The 19,978-nt window shown below is 39.0% G+C and overlaps 1 protein-coding gene across 1 annotated transcript in view; it reads right to left on the reverse strand.

Annotated features, from left to right (window-relative positions):
- Positions 1 to 7,117: 7,117 nt before the first annotated feature.
- The window catches only part of acvr1ba (activin A receptor type 1Ba), a 43,527-nt gene continuing 30,666 nt past the window's right edge, over positions 7,118 to 19,978 (reverse strand). The window contains exons 5-9 of the mRNA XM_061903363.1: positions 18,051 to 18,218; positions 17,803 to 17,959; positions 11,568 to 11,692; positions 11,360 to 11,490; positions 7,118 to 8,827 (exon numbers count right to left, since the gene is read on the reverse strand). Of these exons, the coding sequence (XP_061759347.1) occupies positions 8,702 to 8,827; positions 11,360 to 11,490; positions 11,568 to 11,692; positions 17,803 to 17,959; positions 18,051 to 18,218 (707 nt within the window). The 3' untranslated portion in view covers positions 7,118 to 8,701. The remainder of the gene's footprint in view (positions 8,828 to 11,359; positions 11,491 to 11,567; positions 11,693 to 17,802; positions 17,960 to 18,050; positions 18,219 to 19,978) is intronic.

Below are 19,978 nucleotides of genomic sequence, written 5' to 3' on the forward strand. Positions count from 1 at the left end.
AAGTTGAGGAATGCTCATCAAACACTTATATGGAACATCCCACAGGTGTGCAGGCTAATTGGGAACAGGTGGGTGCCATGATTGGGTATAAAAGCAGCTTCCATGAAATATTAAGTAATTCACAAATAAGGACGGGGTGAGGGTCACCACTTCATAAAACCACTGTCAGTAACTACAGTTGGTCGCTACATCTGTAAGTGCAAGTTAAAACTCTACTATGCAAAGCAAAACCCATTTATCAACAACACCCTGAAACACCACCGGCTTCGCTGGGCCCGAGCTCATCTGACACGGACTGATGCAAAGTGGAAAAGTGTTCTGTGGTCTGACAAGTCCACATTTCAAATTATATTTGGCAACAAAGGATGTGGTGTCCTCCAGAACAAAGAAGAAAACAACCATTCTGATTGTTATAAGCGCAAAGTTCAGTGATGGTATGGGGTTGTATTAGTGCTCAAAGCATGGGTAACTTACACATCTGTGAAGGCACCATTAATGCTGAAAGGTCCATACAGGTTTTGGTGCAACATATGTTGTCATCCAAGCAACGTTATCATGGACGCCCCTGCTTATTCCAGCTAGACCAGGGGTCACCAACGTGGTGCCCGCGGGTATCAGGTAGCCCGTAAGGACCAGATGAGTAGCCCGCTGGCCTGTTCTAAAAATTGCTCAAATAGCAGCACTTACCAGTGAACTGCCTCTATTTTTAAAAATAGTATTTATTTACTAGCAAGCTGGTCTCGCTTTGCTCGACATTTTTAATTTTAAGAGAGACAAAACTCAAATAGAATTTGAAAATCGAAGAAAATATTTTAAAGACTTGGTCCTCACTTGTTTAATTACATTAATTTATCTTTTTTACTTTGCTTCTTATAACTTTCAGAAAGACAATTTTAGAGAAAAAATAAAACCTTAAAAATGATTTTAGGATTTTTAAACACATATGCCTTTTTACCTTTTAAATTCCTTCCTCTTTTTTTCTGACAATTTAAATAAATGTTCATTTATTTATTTTTTTTGTAAAGAATAATAAATACATTTTAGTTAAATTTTTCATTTTAGCTTCTGTTTTTTTCGACGAAGAATATTTGTGAAATATTTCTTCAAACTTATCATTAAAATTCAAAAAAATTATTTTGGCAAATCTAGGAAATCGGTAGAATCAAATTTAAATCTTTTTCAAAGTCTTTTGAATTTCTTTTAAAATGTTTGTTTTGGAAAATCTAGAAGAAATAATTATTTGTCGTTGTTAGACATATAGCTTAGTCCAATTTGTTATATATTCTAACAAAGTGCAGATTGGATTTTAAGCTATTTAAAACATGTCATCAAAATTCTAAAATTAATCTTAATCAGGAAAAATGACTAATGATGTTCCATAAATTATTTTTTTTAATTTTTTCAAAAAGATTCAAATTAGCTAGTTTTTCTCTTCATTTTTTTCGGTTGAATTTTGAATTTTAAAGAGTCGAAATTGAAGATAAACTATGTTTCAAAATTTAATTTTCATTTTTTTGTGTTTTCTTTTCCTTTAAATTGCTCAATTAAGTGTTTTTTCCATGATTTATCCTCTACAAAAAAAACTTCCGCAGAAGGAAAAAACATGTATGACGGAATGACAGACAGAAATACCCTTTTTAAAAAATATATTTTATAGATTTATTTATTAAAGGTAAATTGAGCAAATCGGCTATTCCTGGCAATTTATTTAAGTGTGTATCAAACTGGTAGTCCTTAGCATTAATCAGTACCCATGAAGTAGCTCTTTGTTTCAAAAAGGTTGGTGACCCCTGAGCTAGACATTGCCAAACCACGTGTTACAACAGGGTGGTTTTGTCGTAAAAGAGTGCGGGTACTTTCCTGGCCCGCCTGCAGTCCAGACCTGTCTCCCATCGAAAATGTGTGGCGCATTATGAAGCGTAAAATACGACAGCAGAGACCTTAGACTGTTGAACGACTAAATTTCTACATAAAACAAGAATGGGAAAGAATTCCACTTTCAAAGCTTTAACAATTAGTTTCCTCAGTTCCCAAACGTTTATTAAGTGTTGTTAAAAGAAAAGGTGATGTAACACAGTGGTGAACATGCTCTTTCCCAACTACTTTGGCACATTTTGCAGCCATGAAATTCTAAGTTAATTATTATTTGCAAAAAAAATAAAGTTAATGAGTTTGAACATCAAATATGTTGTCTTTGAAGTGCATTCAATTGAATATGGGTTGAAAAGGATTTGCAAATCATTGTATTCATATATATACATATATATATGTATGTATGTATGTATACATATGTAATGTGCGGATTAAAATCTGAATTTGAGTGTTCGAAGTTTTAATCTTCGGTACGGCTTGAGTTTGAAAATACCGGCACTTTACTTTCTGGTTTGGCTGATGGGATTTGTAGTTCTTCAATGTAGTTCTGCTTAAATGTGTAATGTGTGGCTCAAACAGAGCGCCTGTGTTTTATGGGGTTTTTTTTTAGTATGCTTGTCCATGAATCATGGCGACATTATAAGTAATTCTGATCACATTTAAAACATTATATGACATAAATTAATGATGATAATGAAATGTAATGCTAAAATTAATAAGTTGGGATAAAATCACAGTGATGGATAATATGTCATATCATGGTTGACAACAATATGGTTCAGTTGATTAATTCATGTCTATTATTTACATTATGATTATTCAAGACAGATACATTGTTTTGTTGTGTTCATGTTTACTTTTAGGTTATTACCTACTGCTGCTACTACTGCTGCTGCAATAGTACCAAATAAAACAAGCAAAAAAGTGCACAGCGAGTAATTCCTTTCATGCTGAGTGACGACCCCTATTCAGAGGACCAATACGGAAAAAACTGAATAACATATATGTATATATACATTATACATATATGTATATATATATACAGTATATATATATTAGTGGTGGGCAAATTAATGCGTTAATTACGGGTTAACTCATCAATCTATTAACGCCGACAATTATTTTATCGCACATTTGCGTATGTTGTTTACATGCTTTTATTTTGTTAACGCCTTTTCTTAACCAGATGGCATCTCCCGGATGTACTTCGGCGTCGAGGGGCTCTTTGTAAAGATGGAACATTTGGCAAAAAATACCGGACAATTCTGCAAATTTCATGGCTGGCTTACAGCTTGGTCACTCCGGGATCACTTACGACTGCCAGACAATTCTGGATGTGGATAAATCGGGCCGTTTTGGACTGAATGACGCGTGCTTGCTAGACCGGCTAGCTAGCATGGGAATACTTTGCCGGCTACATCCAGCGGCCTGTGAAGCAGCGGAGTAAATGCGTTGTCTGTCTATTTATGAATAATGCAGACGAGGAGTGTTGGCTGAGTTCTTAACGTTTGCTTTCAGAGCGTGCATATCACAACATACAAGATGCTGTCATGGCGACACAACCTATACTGGGCTACCGCGCATGCTCGTCACTCCTGTTGCATGCTGGGTAGGGTAGTTCTTTTTTTCCCTGGCTCATAACATCACAATATAGTACCATGTATATGCGTTCAGTTTATCAAAGCACCAAGCAAACAATCGGAAAATTCCCATCATATCAATTCCTAGATATGGTCATAATTATTTTAAGTGCACTACACAGAATAAACACAACATTATTAATATTGCTACTACAGATAATTTGATCAAAAATTCCCTAAAACAGCCCACTTCCTATAATATAGGGTTTTTTTTAACATAAGATCCCTGATAAAAAATAATGTTTCTGCTGTTACCTCAGGAATTGCCTGTTCAGATGTTATGATTGTGGCTCAGAGATTTGTATGTAGATTATATTTATTTTCCATAACAAACAGGATAACTTAAATACCCTGGCACTGGCAATAAGCTTAAATGTTTGTATTTACATTTTTTGAGTTGATTTTCATAAAATATGCTATTTAACTGCTACTGTTTAACAAGGACTGATTTAAATTGTGTTTGCACAACAAATGTTTTGGCGCTTTTGTTCATCCATCCATCCATCCATTTTCTACCGCTTATTCCCTTTCGGGGTCGCGGGAGGCGCTGGCGCCTATCTCAGCTACAATCGGGCGGAAGGCGGGGTACACCCTGGACAAGTCGCCACCTCATCGCAGGGCCAACACAGATAGACAGACAACATTCACACTCACATTCACACACTAGGGCCAATTTAGTGTTGCCAATCAACCTATCCCCAGGTGCATGTCTTTGGAGGTGGGAGGAAGCCGGAGTACCCGGAGGGAACCCACGCATTCACGGGGAGAACATGCAAACTCCACACAGAAAGATCCCGAGCCTGGATTTGAACCCAGGACTGCAGGACCTTCGTATTGTGAGGCAGACGCACTAACCCCTCTGCCACATATATATATATATATATATAAATGTGTATATATATATATATATATATATACATATGTGTGTATGTATGTATGTATATATATATATATATGTATATATTACATATATGTATATTAGGGCTGTCAATATTTGAATGTCCCACGATTCGATTCAATATCGATTCTTGGGGTCACGATTTGATAACATATCGATTTTTTTCCATTCGATTCCTTTCTCGATTCAAAAACGATATTTTTACGATTCTGTATTCATTCAATACATAGGATTTCAGCAGGATCTACCCCAGTCTGCTGACATGCTAGCAGAGTAGTAGATTAAAAATAAAAAAGTTTTTATAATTGTAAAGGACAATGTTTTATCAACTGATTGCAATAATGTAAATTTGTTTTAACTATTAAACCATCCAAAAATATGACTTATTTTATCTTTGTGAAAATATTGGACACAGTGTGTTGTCAAGCTTATGAGATGCGATGCAAGTGTAAGCCACTGTGACACTATTGTTCTTTTTTTAATTTTTTCTAAATGTGTAATGATAATGTCAATGAGGGATTTTTAATCACTGCTATGCTGAAATTATAACTAATATTGATACTTTTGTTGATAATATTCATTTTTGTTTCACTACTTTTGGTTTGTTCTGTGTCGTGTTTGTGTCTCCTTTCAATTGCTCTGTTTATTGCAGTTCTGAGTGTTGCTGGGTCATGTTTGGTTTTGGAATTGGATTGCAATGTTATGGTATTGCTGTGTTGGATTAATTAAAAAAAATATATATATATTTTAAATAGATTTTTTAAAAATGATTCTGAATCGCACAACTAATTCGATTCGAATCAATTTTTCCCACACTCCTAATGTGTGTGTGTGTGTGTGTGTGTGTGTGTGTGTGTGTGTGTGTGTGTATCTATATATATATATATATATATATATATATATATATATATGTATAGGGAGGAAAATCTACACCAAAGTGGGCTGCACTGTTAAAATCATTGCATGTTAATTTAAAAATAAAGACAACTTCAGATTATTTATTTAAATAGAACAAAAACAATCTGAAAATATACAAATTATGTTTTTTTACACTTCCATGTTGCCATTATTAGCCTTCTGTCTTCATTTGTCGGGATTTATATTTTCTGAATAGATTATGTGATAATGTTCATCAATCAAATAGGTCTGCCAGTTTTTCTAAAATGATCCCACTAGTCCATCCATCCATTTCTACCGTTTTTTCCATTTGGGGTTGCGGGGGACGCTGGTGCCTATTTTAGCTACAATCGGGTGGAATTTTTTAATCCATCAGAAGATTAAATAAATATCAAAATGAAATCATAGGATAATGTGCTAACGTGGTTTATTTTATTATTTATTAGCATCGTCTACAATAAAACTTGTGAATTTGGATTCGTTTCATGAATCACACATTGACTTGAAGGGGGATACAAATAATTTCAGCATATTTATGTGCGCCCAGATAATGTGTCCCCAGTCTTACTCTACAGCAGTGGTTCTCAACCTTTTTTCAGTGACGTATTCCCTGTGAACATTTTTTTAATTCAAGTACCCCCTAATCAGAGCAAAGCATTTTTGGTTGAAAACAAGAGATAAAGAAGTAAAATACAGCACTATATCATCAGTTTCTGATTTATTAAAGTGTATAACAGTGCAAAATATTGCTCATTTTTAGTGGTCTTTCTTGAACTATTTGGAAAAAAAGATATAACAATAACTAAAAAGTTGTTGAAAAATAAACAAGTGATTCAATTATAAATAAAGATTTGTACACATAGAAGTAATCATCAACTTAAAGTGCCCTCTTTGGGGATTGTAATAGAGATCCATCTGGATTCATGAACTTAATTCTAAACATTTCTTCATAAAAAAAAAATCTTTAACATCAATATTTATGGAACATGTTCACAAAAAATCTAGCTTTCAAAACTGAATATTGCATTGTTGCATTTCTTTTCACAGTTTATGAACTTACATTCATATTTTGTTGAAGTATTATTCAATAAATATATTTATTAAATATTTTTTAATTGTTGCTATTTTTAGAATATTTTTAAAACCACTCACGTACCCCTTGGCATACCTTTAAGTACCCCCAGGTGTACACGTACCCCCCATTTGAGAACCACTGCTCTACAGGACACATTGCTCCGCCCCCTCTGAACTCATGCACGCTTGAGCGGACACGAAGAATTGCTATTGTGACCTCCAGTGGACACATTTCGAACAGCACTTGTTTTCATTCAAACATTTCATCTTATATTTGTATTTTAACTCATCTTGCGGGGCAGATAAAATCTGTTTGCGGGTCATGCGTTTGACCCCCTTGATATAGATAATTGTATATAATAATAATATTTATCTATAGTATACATGTATATTATCCATTACATACATCCCTCACATCAATTTTAAGAGTACGACATTTGACCAGGATGTTATTATATATTTACAGCAAAAATATTCTAATGTAAATGTATTTACTTTTTTTGATTGTGTTTTTACAGCTAATAAAACTCCGAAGTTAGTATGCTATAAAGATTTAAAATGGTTCCATAAATATTGTAAAATACAACTTCTAACTCTAATGGACAAATAAACCTAAGTGTAATTGAACTGCTGCACTATATTTTTGTTTATTGGGAATGTGCATTTGTGATGTACTAATATATCATCATCAATAAACTAAACAAAAAAGGATTTAGAATAGTATACAAATCAGTCATTAAGAAAAAGAAGGAATTTATTGTATATCATCTATATACACTAACTCTGAAAACATTTGCACAACATAGATTTGTCAATCTTGAAGTATTACACATGAAAATGTCTAATGGTTGTATAACCATGGCAACAACAAAAAACATGGACAAGGGCAGTAGATATTATTTGGAGGAGTTGGGGGGAGTGTTTGGTTTCAATGTCAGCAAATATCTTCCATTTCTCCTCGGCCACGGTAAGAGTAGCAGCGACAGTGGTGTTAATATGGGGGGTGGGGGGATTTGAGATGGCATGCAAGAGACAAACATGAAAACATCGATTCCTGATCAAGTGTTGGAACACTTGGACATCGCCAACGTTAACGTAAAACTTCCATGACTACAAACACGCTGTTTCATGTTATGGTAAAAACTCAGGAACTACTTATGATGACATCATACTTCCACTTGGGAATCAGCTGGCGCTCTGAAATATTCCAGTGTCGATAAGTGGGGGATGTTTTGGAGAAAAAAAATAAGATGTGCAGTGATGGAGCCCAGAAAAATGACTTGTAATCCCAATAATAAAAAGACAAAAATAGATCAGTAGTACCACAAGGAGGAACACAAAGAACATCCAGCAGAAGAGTGTTGTTGCTTTCTGGCACAGTTTAAAAAAGGAAAACACACAAACAGTCTGAGAGTACCATCGACTGCTTCAATGTCACATCATCAAAAAGAGTGTTTTCAAATCATAGGTACCCAACATCAGTAGTGTCTAAAGTCAAGGGACAAAATAAAACAATTCATCAAGTTTATATATATATATATATATATATATATATATATATATATATATATATATATATATATATATAATGTACACACACACACACACACACACACACACACATATAAAAAAAATTTTTTTATCCCGCCTCTGATTACACCGCTCCTTTCCACTTTCATCTCACAGTGTTCATCCGCATGAAGTAACGCAAAAAGTCAAATAAATTAACATCCCAAACATGTTTCCTGCCAGGAAGTGGACAGTGCGTGTGTGTGTGTGTGTGTGTGTGTGTGTGTGTGTGTGTGTAGTCCAGTGTTACCTGCAGGACTCACAAAGGAAACTAAAAAACTCTCACAATTTGAGTTTGAGTCAGATTGCTATAGCGAGCCGCCATGTTTGTAGTCCTATCACGCCGGACTACAAGATTAGCGTCTTTAAACATTCACAGCATGAAGATGATTGAAACCTGCTGCTGTAGAGCCATGTGAAATAAAAGGATGAAAGAAAGCGGCCCTGTGCAGTAGTAGTTCCTGCCGTAGGAAATGGAAGTAAGACAGGTGGAGTGAGATGATATTAACAGTAGTAGTGAAGACGGCGAGGTTGACACGAGGACGACAAGGTGGAGGAGGACTAGGGCGTAGTCTCAGTAGTTTTGGCTAAAAGGTGAGGTAGGCCTTGTCACAACTCAGAGTGTGGCTTCAAAAACTGGCAGGGCTTCTTGCATTTGCAGTCTGGCTTGAGTGTTTCTTCCCTGGGAGGGAGGAGGGGCGAGGGGGCGAGGGCAATGGGGAAGGGGCGCGCTTTAGTTGTGCGTTTCCGCTCACATCTTGATGTCCTCCTCCACGCTGAGCTGCGACAGAGTCTTCTTGATGCGCAACGCCGTCAGTCGGGCTGCCCCATTGGAGTACCAGCACTCCCTCATGATCTTGCCCATCACGCGCAGAGACTGCAGACAAAACATCACCATCATCACCCTCGCAAACATCACTATTACAAACATCACAATCATCAACGTCACCATTACAAACATCACAATCAACGTCGCCATTATAAACATCACAATCAACGTCGCCATTATAAACATCACAATCATCAACGTCACCATTACAAACATCACATCATAATCAACAACACCATCAACATCCCAATCATCAACGTCACCATTACAAACATGACAATCATCAACGTCACCATTATACACATCATCACCAACACCATCATCATCAACATCACAATCATCGTCACCATTACAAACATCACAATCATCAACAACACCATCATCATCATCACCATTACAAACATCACAATCATCCACATCTCCATAACAAAAATCATAATCATCAACGTCACCATTACAATCATGAACATCCCAATCATCGTCACCATTGTCACCATCACCTACACCACCATCACCTTTACATACATCCACATCACCATTACAAACATCAACATTACCAACACCACCATCACCATTAGAAACATCACTATCATCAACGTCATTACATTACCACCATCATCAACAACATCAAAATCATCAACATCACCATTACCATCATCACAATCAACATCCCAATCACCATCATCACAATCATCAACGTCACCATTACATCATCACAATAAACATCAACATCACAACCACCATCATCACAATCATCAACATCACAATCACCATCATCACAATCAACGTCAACCTAACAAACATCATAATCATCGTCACATTACAATCATGAACATCCCATTCATCAACATCACCATCATTACCATCCCCATCAACATCACAATCATCAACCTCACCATTACAAAGATCAACAACATCACCATCATCAACATCCCCATCAGCAACATCAACATCACAATCATCAACCTCTCCATTACAAAGATCAACAACATCTCCATCATCAACATTAGCATAATCAAAATCATCAACAACATCACAATTATCTACATCACAATCATTTACATCATAATCATCAACATCACCATCATCATTGTCACTATCAAGGGAATCATCATCACCATTACCAACATCGTCACCATTACAAACAACAACATCTCCATCATCAACATTAGCATAATCACAATCATCAAAATCATCAACATCACCATCATCATCACAATCAACATCACCATCATCAATATCACCATTACAAATATCACAATCATTGCAAACCTCATCCCAATCTTTACAGTCACAAACTTCTTGTATGACATTTTACAAGATAAAAAAGGGCAGGTGGGATGAGTCCCCCTTTAAAACATTTCTAAGTCATCCATTGATGTCAACCATTTCTGCCATTCAATGGACAAAATGCACTTCATCTGAGAATTATGGCATCTTTTCATAAAACTGCTTCTGCTTCCATGTTGCTGAATTGTCTACTCAGTAACATCATTTCATAGCTGCTAGAGAAATTAAAGGAGCTGTTTGCAACATTTACAAAGATGGCTAATTGGAGCCAACTTTTAATGTATTTTATACAGTATGCAAAACTAATAATAAAGCAACCAGATTGTCATGAATCAGCGGCCTTGTAATTCTGACTTGAAAGCGAATTTTAACAGACCGATTGCAGGGTAAAGTGAAGGGTGTTATATCCAACCAAAAAAAATGACCCTAGAAGGAGCATCTGCCCTGTGCTTCTCGACTACAGTCTGCATGGGAGCCGAACAGCTGGAAAGGTGTAACAACAACATTATTACCTGTCACTCTTTATAATTCCTTGTGCAGATCTTAATGCTTATTTTTTTTAATGTTTTCCCAAGTTTGAAGCTAAGGTGGTAATACTAATCGCCACATTTGGCAAGGCGTGTTTTTTGGCAGAGCTTGCAGCACGGCATGTCCTTGTTTAAGCGTCACCTTTATTGTTATTTTTGAAACCCAAATACCTCCATGTTGCGCTTCACACAAACTCTTTAATAATTAGTAAATTTGACGGTTTTTGCCTTTCTTCTGCTCCAAGATGTTATTGCTTTGTGTGTGCCTTTTGACACACTCAACATCATGCACCACGGCTCTGTAGTCCCCGCTGCACAGCGGCATTTGAATGAAAGAACGGTACTAGTATTTTTCAAAGGTAGTGAGTATAGTTCTGATTTCAATTAATTAGTATTGTGGTACTTTATTCGCAACGGTATACCGTTCAACCCTAGTTTCAATGTAGATGCACTGCACGACTGCTTCTAAAATGCCCATAAAAAGTGGTATATGTCTCCGGCATGTTTGAAAACATAACATGAACATGCAGTGAATGACTGTTTCCATGGTGATACCCCGTAGGCACGCAAATTATTCAATTAAATAATGCGCATCTGCACCACTTAAAAATTGCACATGCAGTCTAAGTAAATTGCAACACGCCCACTAATAGTACAGACTGTTTAATGCGTGGTATTTGGAGTTTAGTAAACCTTAGTAAATCACACGCAGTGTGCAACACAAATCTAAAAATAGAGGAATGAACAAGCTGTACTTCTTTACCTCGTAGCTCTGCCACCAGTTGGGTACATTGGGCCGCAGCTTCTGGTCACACACCACCTTCCTCATCTCTTCTATGGAGGGGTCAGAGGGCACCAGGTCGTAGTAGGGCAGTTGGTACTCCTCGTGGATACCTGCAGCCAAACAGGAAAGTGGGGACTTAGGAGCTTGTGATGTGAGAAATTTCTGGAAGCTTGTTAGAGGTACTCGCCTCCTGCATTGCAGCGACGTGCTATCTCCCAGTACACCAGGCCCAGTGCGTAGATGTCGGCGCACTTGAAGGAGTCAAAGTGCTTCATGTTGATGGTTTCGTCCAACACTTCAGGAGCCATGTATCTGTAAGGACACACAACGTTTTCAATTACCTTTTGCAATCGTAGCCTCCTAAGATCCGAACCCCTGTATAGTATCACATGCATTTTTATTTTATCTTGACTTTTTGGGCTCTTTGGAACCCAATGAGTATAAAAACAAAAACGAGTTCAAAGATGCCCTTTGAACTTTTAGATACGTTTTCAGTCATCCTGAATCTAAGATGGGATGTGGTATACTCTTCCTTCCCCACTAATTGGCAGTATGATGTCCTCGTAAGTGGAAACCAAGGTCCTGTAGAGAAGAATTTTGTATTGTGGTCTACTAAACCAAAAATGGGATGTCCACTTATATGGATGACAGGTACCGTATTTTTCGGACTATAAATCGCAGTTTTTTTCATAGTTTGGCCGGAGGTGCGACTTATACTCAGGAGCGACTTATGTGTGAAATTATTAACACAATACCATAAAATATCAAATAATATTATTTAGCTCATTCACCTAAGAGACTAGACATATATCATTTCATCGGATTTAGCAATTAGTTGTGACAGATTGTTTGGTAAACATATAGCATGTTCTATATGTTATAGTTATTTGAATGACTTAACATAATATGTTACGTTAACATACCAGGCACCTTCTCAGTTGGTTATTTATGCGTCATATAACGTACACTTATTCAGCCTGTTCTTCACTAAGAGGACAAGATGGACGAGGTGAGGCTCCGTGTAGCACAAAACACTGTGATGGACAGCTGCGCCCTATTGTTTACGGAAACCTGGCTAACGTCCTCAATACCCGACGCTAGCATGGAGCTAACCGGTCACACAGCACACAGACAGGACAGAAACGCAGTGTCTTCCGGCAAGCGGCGTGGGGGTGGACTGCTAACCTACCTAAACAACAAGTGGACTTCTGATTCAAAGGTAGTTAACAGCCACTGTTCCCAAGATCTGGAATATTTTACAGTTAAATGCCGACCCTTCCATCTAGCCAGGGAGCACTCTGCTGTCCTGATCACAAACGTGTATATAGCTCCCGATGCTAACGCTAGCACGGCGCTAGCTCTGTTGCACGATACAATCAGTGCACAACAGAACAAATATCCCGACGGCATCCACATCATAGCGGGGGACTTTAATCATGTCGACCTGAAAAAAGTGCTCCCCAAACTTCACCAGCATGTGAAGTGTGCTACGAGGGGAGCTAACACACTGGACAAAGTCTATTCCAACATAAAAAAAGGATATAGAGCCAAACAACTTCCCCAATTAGGCAAGTCTGACCACATATCCCTGCTCCTTTTGCCAGCTTACACACCAATAAGAAAAAGTGCTCCTATCACAACCAAAACGGTCAAAACATGGCCGGAGGGAGCCATGGAACAGCTGCAGGACTGCTTTGATACAACAGACTGGTCAGTTTTTGAAAACCCAGACTTGGAGCAGTACACAGAAGCAGTCCTGGGGTACATCAAACACTGCATAGACACTGTCACAGTGGACAAGCGCATCCGAGTCTACCCCAACAGGAAGCCCTGGATGACAAAAACAGTCCAGGGCTTACTCAAAGAGAGAGACAGTGCCTTCAAAGCGCAGGACCTGGCACTCTACAGTGCTGCCAGAGCCAATCTGAAGAGAGGCATCAGAGAGGCAAAAGCCGAACATAGGAGGAAAATGGAAGCCCACCTGCAGAGCAACAACACCAAGGAGGTATGGAAAGGAATAAAAGACATGACCAACTTCAGACCCAGTAACCCTTCGGCTGACGGCGACGCCTCTCGAGCGGGGGAGTTAAACAGCTTCTTCGCCCGATTTGAGAGAAAAACACCTGCAGCCGTCACAACAGTTCCACCCAACACCCACAGCAGCTGCACCCTTATACTGGAGGAGCATGAGGTGAGACGCACGCTGAAGGCAGTGAACCCGAGGAAGGCTACGGGCCCAGATGGAGTCCCGGGACAGGTACTAAGAGACTGTGCAGACCAGCTGGCCGGAGTATTTACGAAGATCTTCACCCAGTCCCTCTCCCAGGCCGTCATCCCATCATGCCTGAAGACCTCCACAATAATCCCGGTGCCGAAGAAGAACTCTGTCAGATGTCTGAATGACTACCGTCCAGTTGCACTTACACCTATAGCTATGAAGTGCTTCGAGAAGCTGGTACGGACCCATATCACCTCAGTCCTCCCTCCCGAGCTCGACCCACACCAGTTTGCCTACAGAGCCAACAGGTCCACAGAGGACGCCATCGCCACAGCCCTACACTCCTCCCTGGGTCACCTGGAGACGGGGGGAAGCTACGTGCGGCTGCTTTTTGTGGATTATAGCTCGGCATTTAACACCATTATTCCTGATAGACTGGTGTCCAAACTGTCAGACCTGGGTCTCTCGAACTCCATCTGCATGTGGATTAAGGACTTCTTATCCAACCGCCCCCAGAGGGTGCAGTTGGGTCGCCACATGTCATCAAGCCTGCACCTCAGTACCGGCTCTCCACAAGGCTGCGTGCTGAGCCCCCTTCTCTACTCCATCTACACATACGACTGCACACCTGCCCACTCCAGCAACTCCATCATCAAATTTGCGGATGACACCACCGTAGTGGGGCTCATCTCGGAGGGAGACGAGGCTGCATATCGGGATGAGGTGGAGAAGCTGTCGGATTGGTGCAAAGTCAACAACCTGGCCCTGAACACCTCCAAGACCAAGGAGCTGGTCATAGACTTCAGGAGGAAAAAAACGGACATCCTGCCCCTGATCATCAGTGGTGACTGTGTGGAGAGGGTCTCCGACTTCCGCTCCCTGGGAGTCCACCTGGCCAACGACCTATCCTGGAGCACCAACACCACGGCTACCATCAAGAAGGCACACCAGAGACTGCACTTCCTGAGAATACTCAGGAACAACCACCTCTCACAGGAACTGCTGGTGTCCTTCTACCGGTGCTCCATTGAGAGCATCCTGACCTAATGCATCTGCGTGTGGTTCAGCAGCTGCACGGCCGCAGAGAGAACAGCGCTCCAGAGAGTCATAAAGACCGCCCAGAAGTTAATCGGAGGCCCCCTCCCCCCCCTGGCTGACCTGTACAGCTCCCGCTGTCTCAGGAAAGCACAGAGCATCCTGAAAGACCCATTCCACCCCGGGCACAGCCACCTGGAACTGCTACCCTCAGGCAGACGCTACAGGGTGCTAAAAGCGAGCACCAGTAGACTAAAAAATAGCTTTTACCCAAGAGCCATAGTAGCACTAAACAGGCACTGAGTGTCCATATGTCCATCATGTCCTCATGTGTAATGTTTAAATGTTTTTCAATTTTTTTGGACTACAATGTGAAATAATGTTTTATGTATGTATACATAGATACATCTGTCATCTCTATCTTTTTTTTTTTAAATTTATTTTTTATTTATTTATTTATTTTTTTTTTAATTTATACTACCATATTGTATATGCACCTTAGGAGGAGCTGCTCCAATTTCGTTGTTCTTTGAACCTGTTCATTGCAATAATGACAATAAAACTCTATTCTATTCTATTCTATTATTCTATTCTATTCTACTATTCTTTATTTATTTGAAATTACCTTTCAAATGTCTATTCTTGGTGTTGGGTTTTATCAAATAAATTTCCCCCAAAAATGGGATTTATACTCCAGTGCGACTTATATATGTTTTTTTCCTTCTTTTTATGCATTTCCGGCGGGTGCGACGTATACTCCCGAGCGACTTATACTGCGAAAAGTACGGTACTATTGAATAAAAATTAATCGAGAAAAAGAAAAAGACACTTGACATGAGGGTTGCGCGATACAGATAATACACGATATACATTTTGTCGGAGAGCTTTCGGTAGAGCTTTTAATATTATCACTACATAAAGCATGCCAGTGACACCTTCCAGCTGTGTCCCGCAAATTTGACAGCAACAAGATAAGGAATGCATCCTCAACGCATTGTAGCATTCTCACTAGCGAGCATTCTCACTAGCGAGCTATCGGCTAACGTCTCTCTACGGTGCAAAGTCACTTCGAGATCAAAAATCCTTGCCTCCATTGCGGAAAATAAACTACGTTTCTGACTTGTCCCATCACTGGAGGACGAGGAAATAAATTACTGGACAGAGGAGGGCTTTAAGAATTAAAAAAATAAATTAAATTATAGCCAATAGTAGGAAATAATTGTAATTAGGGACCGAATGTCCCCTTGGGACGGAGGACCCTATTGTATTTCTAAGGTTTTATTATTATTATTATTATACCGCCACCTCTTTGAGCTGCAATTTGACCCCCTTAACATGCTTCTAAACTCACCAAATTTTACACACACATCAGGACTGGCAAAAAGGGACCGAATGTCCCTTTGGGACAGAGGACCCTATTGTATTTCTAAGGTTTTATTATTATTTTTATACCGCTGCCTCTTTGAGCTGTAATTTGACCCCCTTAACATGCTTCAAAAGTCACCAAATTTTACACACACATCAGGACTGGCGAAAATTGCCATCTAATAAAAAAAACAAACCCCAAAACTCAAAATTGCGCTTTAGCGCCCCCTATGAAAAAACACAGACAAAACTGCTTGTAACTTCCGTTAGGAATGTCGTAGAGACATGAAACAAAAACCTTTATAAAGGTCTGACTTAGACCTACATTTCATAATGTGACATTCTTCAGCAAAAATCAACAGGAAGTTGGCAAACACCCTTTCAAAACAAGAGTTTCCAAAAAAAAATTCATTTTTGCCTCTTTGAGCTGTAATTTGACCCCTTTAAAATGCTTCAAAACTCACCAAACTGGACACACATATCAGGACTGGCGAAAATTGCAATCTAATAAAAACAAACAAACCCCAAAACTGAAAATTGCGCTCTAGCGCCCCCTAGGAATAAAACACAGACAAAACTGCTCCTAGGAAGAAAACACAGACAAAACTGCTTGTAACTTCCGGTAGGAATGTCGTAGATACATTAAACAAAAACCTCTATGTAGGTCTCACTTAGACCTACATTTAATAATTGACATCCTTCAGAAAAAAATCAACAGGAAGTTGGCAATTACCCCTTCAAAACAAAAGTTTTGTAAAAACCCGTCATCTTTTTTCAAACATTATCACCTCTGAGCGCGTTTCTTCTGTCGGCTTCAAACTCGCACAGGAAAGAAATTGAACCATTCTGATTAAAAGTTGCGCAAAGAGTTTTTCTAACTGCTCTGGTTTTGATTTTACGAGCCTTCAAAGAACCGCTGCGCTGATGCGGCTGCCGTCTCAAGATGGCCGCTTAAAAGCAGGAAGCACCAGCGAGACCACACAATGCAGAGAAGGTAGGTACTTTGCGGGTAAAGATATGTTGACTGGGTGAAAGAAGGAGGCACCAGTTTGACTCCAGGATACAGAGAAGGTAGGTAATGTGCAGGTAAAGATATATTGTCTGGGTGATGGCAGGAAGCACCAGCATGAATGACTGAAAAAAAGAAGCACCAGTGTGACCCCAGGATTCAGGGAAGGTAGGTAATGTGCAGGTAAAGATATGTTGAATGGGTAAAGGCAGGAAACAATAGCAAAAGTCGGTTCCGTCCATCGCTGCTTGCACCTTCAATTATCAATTGTAATTGTTACACCGCCATCCTGTGTTTTTGTCTGATTATAATTCTGATCAAAAATTCAATATTTAATGGATCTTAAAAAATTAAAGTATCCATATCAGCATTGATATGATCAATACTGCCCCTGTAACTATTTGGTATTTGATCGATACCCACATTTGTAGCATCGCCCAAAAAGAATGTAAAGCATCCAAACAACAGATGAATAAGTGCTTATTACATTTTAACAGCAGTGTAGATCGGACCATGTTACAACAGAAAGTAACCAGATTAACAGTAAATTAGCAAATAGATTAATAAAAGATTTAAGAAATCAATATAACCTGTAATGACGTAATAGGTTACTGCATATGTCAGCAGCTAAATTGCAACCGATTTCAAAATAATTAAATGATCATTTATATACCAAATAATATACTGTGACATGCATTTTTATCACATTAGACTGCAATATATATTCGGACATAGATTTTAGGTCATTTCACCCATACCTACGTGACATGCGAGCATTAGTGTGGAAACTCTTACCTCTTGGTGCCCACACGTTGGTTAGGAGCAATATCGATCGTGTCTGTGATAGACTCATGCCGTACAGCCAGACCAAGGTCCGCGATTGCGCACATGCCATTTTTCTTAACCAGGATATTTTTAGACTTGAGGTCACGGTGAGCGATGCCAGGCTTACCTGCGGGGAAGCACACAGCACACCTTTAAAGTCTGTGCCTGGAGCTCAGCATCTTAGATAACATTCACACGCCGATAAGAGTTTGCCTCACCCTGAGTCCCGAGGATCTCCATGTGCAGATGTGCCAGTCCGCTGGCAGCCGACAGTGCCAGCTTGATCATCCCCTCAATGGTGACCGAGTAGCGGTTCAGGTAGTCAAAAAGCGAGCCGTGCTCGTGGTAGTCCGACACCAGCCACAGCTGTGTCCATGTGCCGTTGTCTGAAGGAAAACACAAGAATAACACAAATACTGTAAATGCTGCGCGTGTAGCATAGGCATGAATTGGAAGCAAGTGATAATTAGTGAGGCCATTTTTTACTAGCTACTTTTCTTTCTAGAGTGCATGGGAATGTGGAAAGGAACATGTCACTCTCTTTGACCCCTTTCGTCATTTGTAAGAAGTATATTTCACAACACAGCAGCAACAGTACCAATGAGGAAATAGCGGTAAGGAGCAAACTGCTGAGTCAGCGTTTATAGTGCTGACGAGTTGATAGTAAAACAGTAGGCCAAATAGAACACGTATGTTTTTTTTTTTAGTTCAACAATTATAAGCGCATGCAGAGATAGGACAATGCTGCTATATTTTTTACCACCCACAAGCTTTCAAAGTCAGCTACTGTCATCCTGTTTACAAAAAGATCAAGAGGTTGCCTAAAACCGCAACTGGTAATGGCAATATATTTTTGACCAGGTGTTAGAGACCTTAGCATGAATTAATTAATGCCAATTTATTAATTATTGCATTAATTATCGGGCATGTGAGCACCCTCTAAGAAAAAAAGAAGAAACTGAAGTAAAAGAGGAAAATCGGCACTAAGTGCTGCCAAACAAATCCTGAAAGAACATTTTGAAAATCCAGACTACATTTCTTGCAAACGGGTGCATTTCTACACTTTATTTTACCTTTATTATACATTTATTCTCATTTACAAACCTCATCTTTTTGACACTTGCATGTCCAATGTAATGTGCCACAGAATGTGTTATTCTTTTTAGTAGATAATTTACTAACATTATTGTCATTGAATATGTAATGTAAAATTCTATTACATACATGCAAATAACTCGGAAAACGTTACCCATTTGGCAACTCTATCCTGTAGCCACCCACCTTCGGGTATAATACTACAGATGTTGTGACCTCTGTTTACATCTGTCACGTCAAAAATATACCTTCTCTACAACTTAAAACGGTTCACAACTAACATCGATCGGACTGTAATCATCCAAAAATGTTTAGCAGCCATCAACATTGTAGCTCGGAGAGACAACGCAGGCGAGAAAAGTAAGCTTACTAGATAATGCTAACTATGCTAACTAGCGAGCTTGTTTTGTTGTCCCTGATCGTTAGGGCAGGATAAGCAGTAATTACCTGCGGCTGAGGCAAGCGTTCAACACATTTTGTTTGGATCATACTTTTTATAATTCATTAAAAAACAGTGGAAGGGATAGTTTGACACGAAAATTCATGATTAAAAATGCAGATAAACATTTTTTTGCGGACATTTTATATGCCTGATTTATGTATAAACGTAGACCCAACCATGCATCCACTTTCTACCACCTGTGCCGTAATTCTCACAATTCATTTTGACTGTAAACGCTTAATTATGTTAACCACGGATGGTTACCTAAAAGGTGGTAACAATTGTTACACAGGCAGTAATCAACAGGGATGGGAATGAAGATTTACAAAATCAGCTGAAAATGTTTTCATCCTAAAACACCGCTTTGCGGAAGGCCGCATTGCGGCCGCACCCGAGTGCACTGAGTGCACTCGCCTGCCAGGGGGTCTGGGAGAATGCCCCCCCATAAAAATTTTGAAAGCTACGTTAGCTTAGGATGTATTTCCTGCTATTTTGAGTCAAAATCTAACAATATTCTCCTGACCAAAATTTCATATTAGCAAATATTTTCATAAAAATGTATCATGTGATGAAATTTATGTATACAAGTTTACACATATGTCAAATTCT

Source organism: Nerophis ophidion, linkage group LG06, assembly GCF_033978795.1.
Source record: "Nerophis ophidion isolate RoL-2023_Sa linkage group LG06, RoL_Noph_v1.0, whole genome shotgun sequence".
Lineage (NCBI taxonomy): Eukaryota > Metazoa > Chordata > Actinopteri > Syngnathiformes > Syngnathidae > Nerophis > Nerophis ophidion.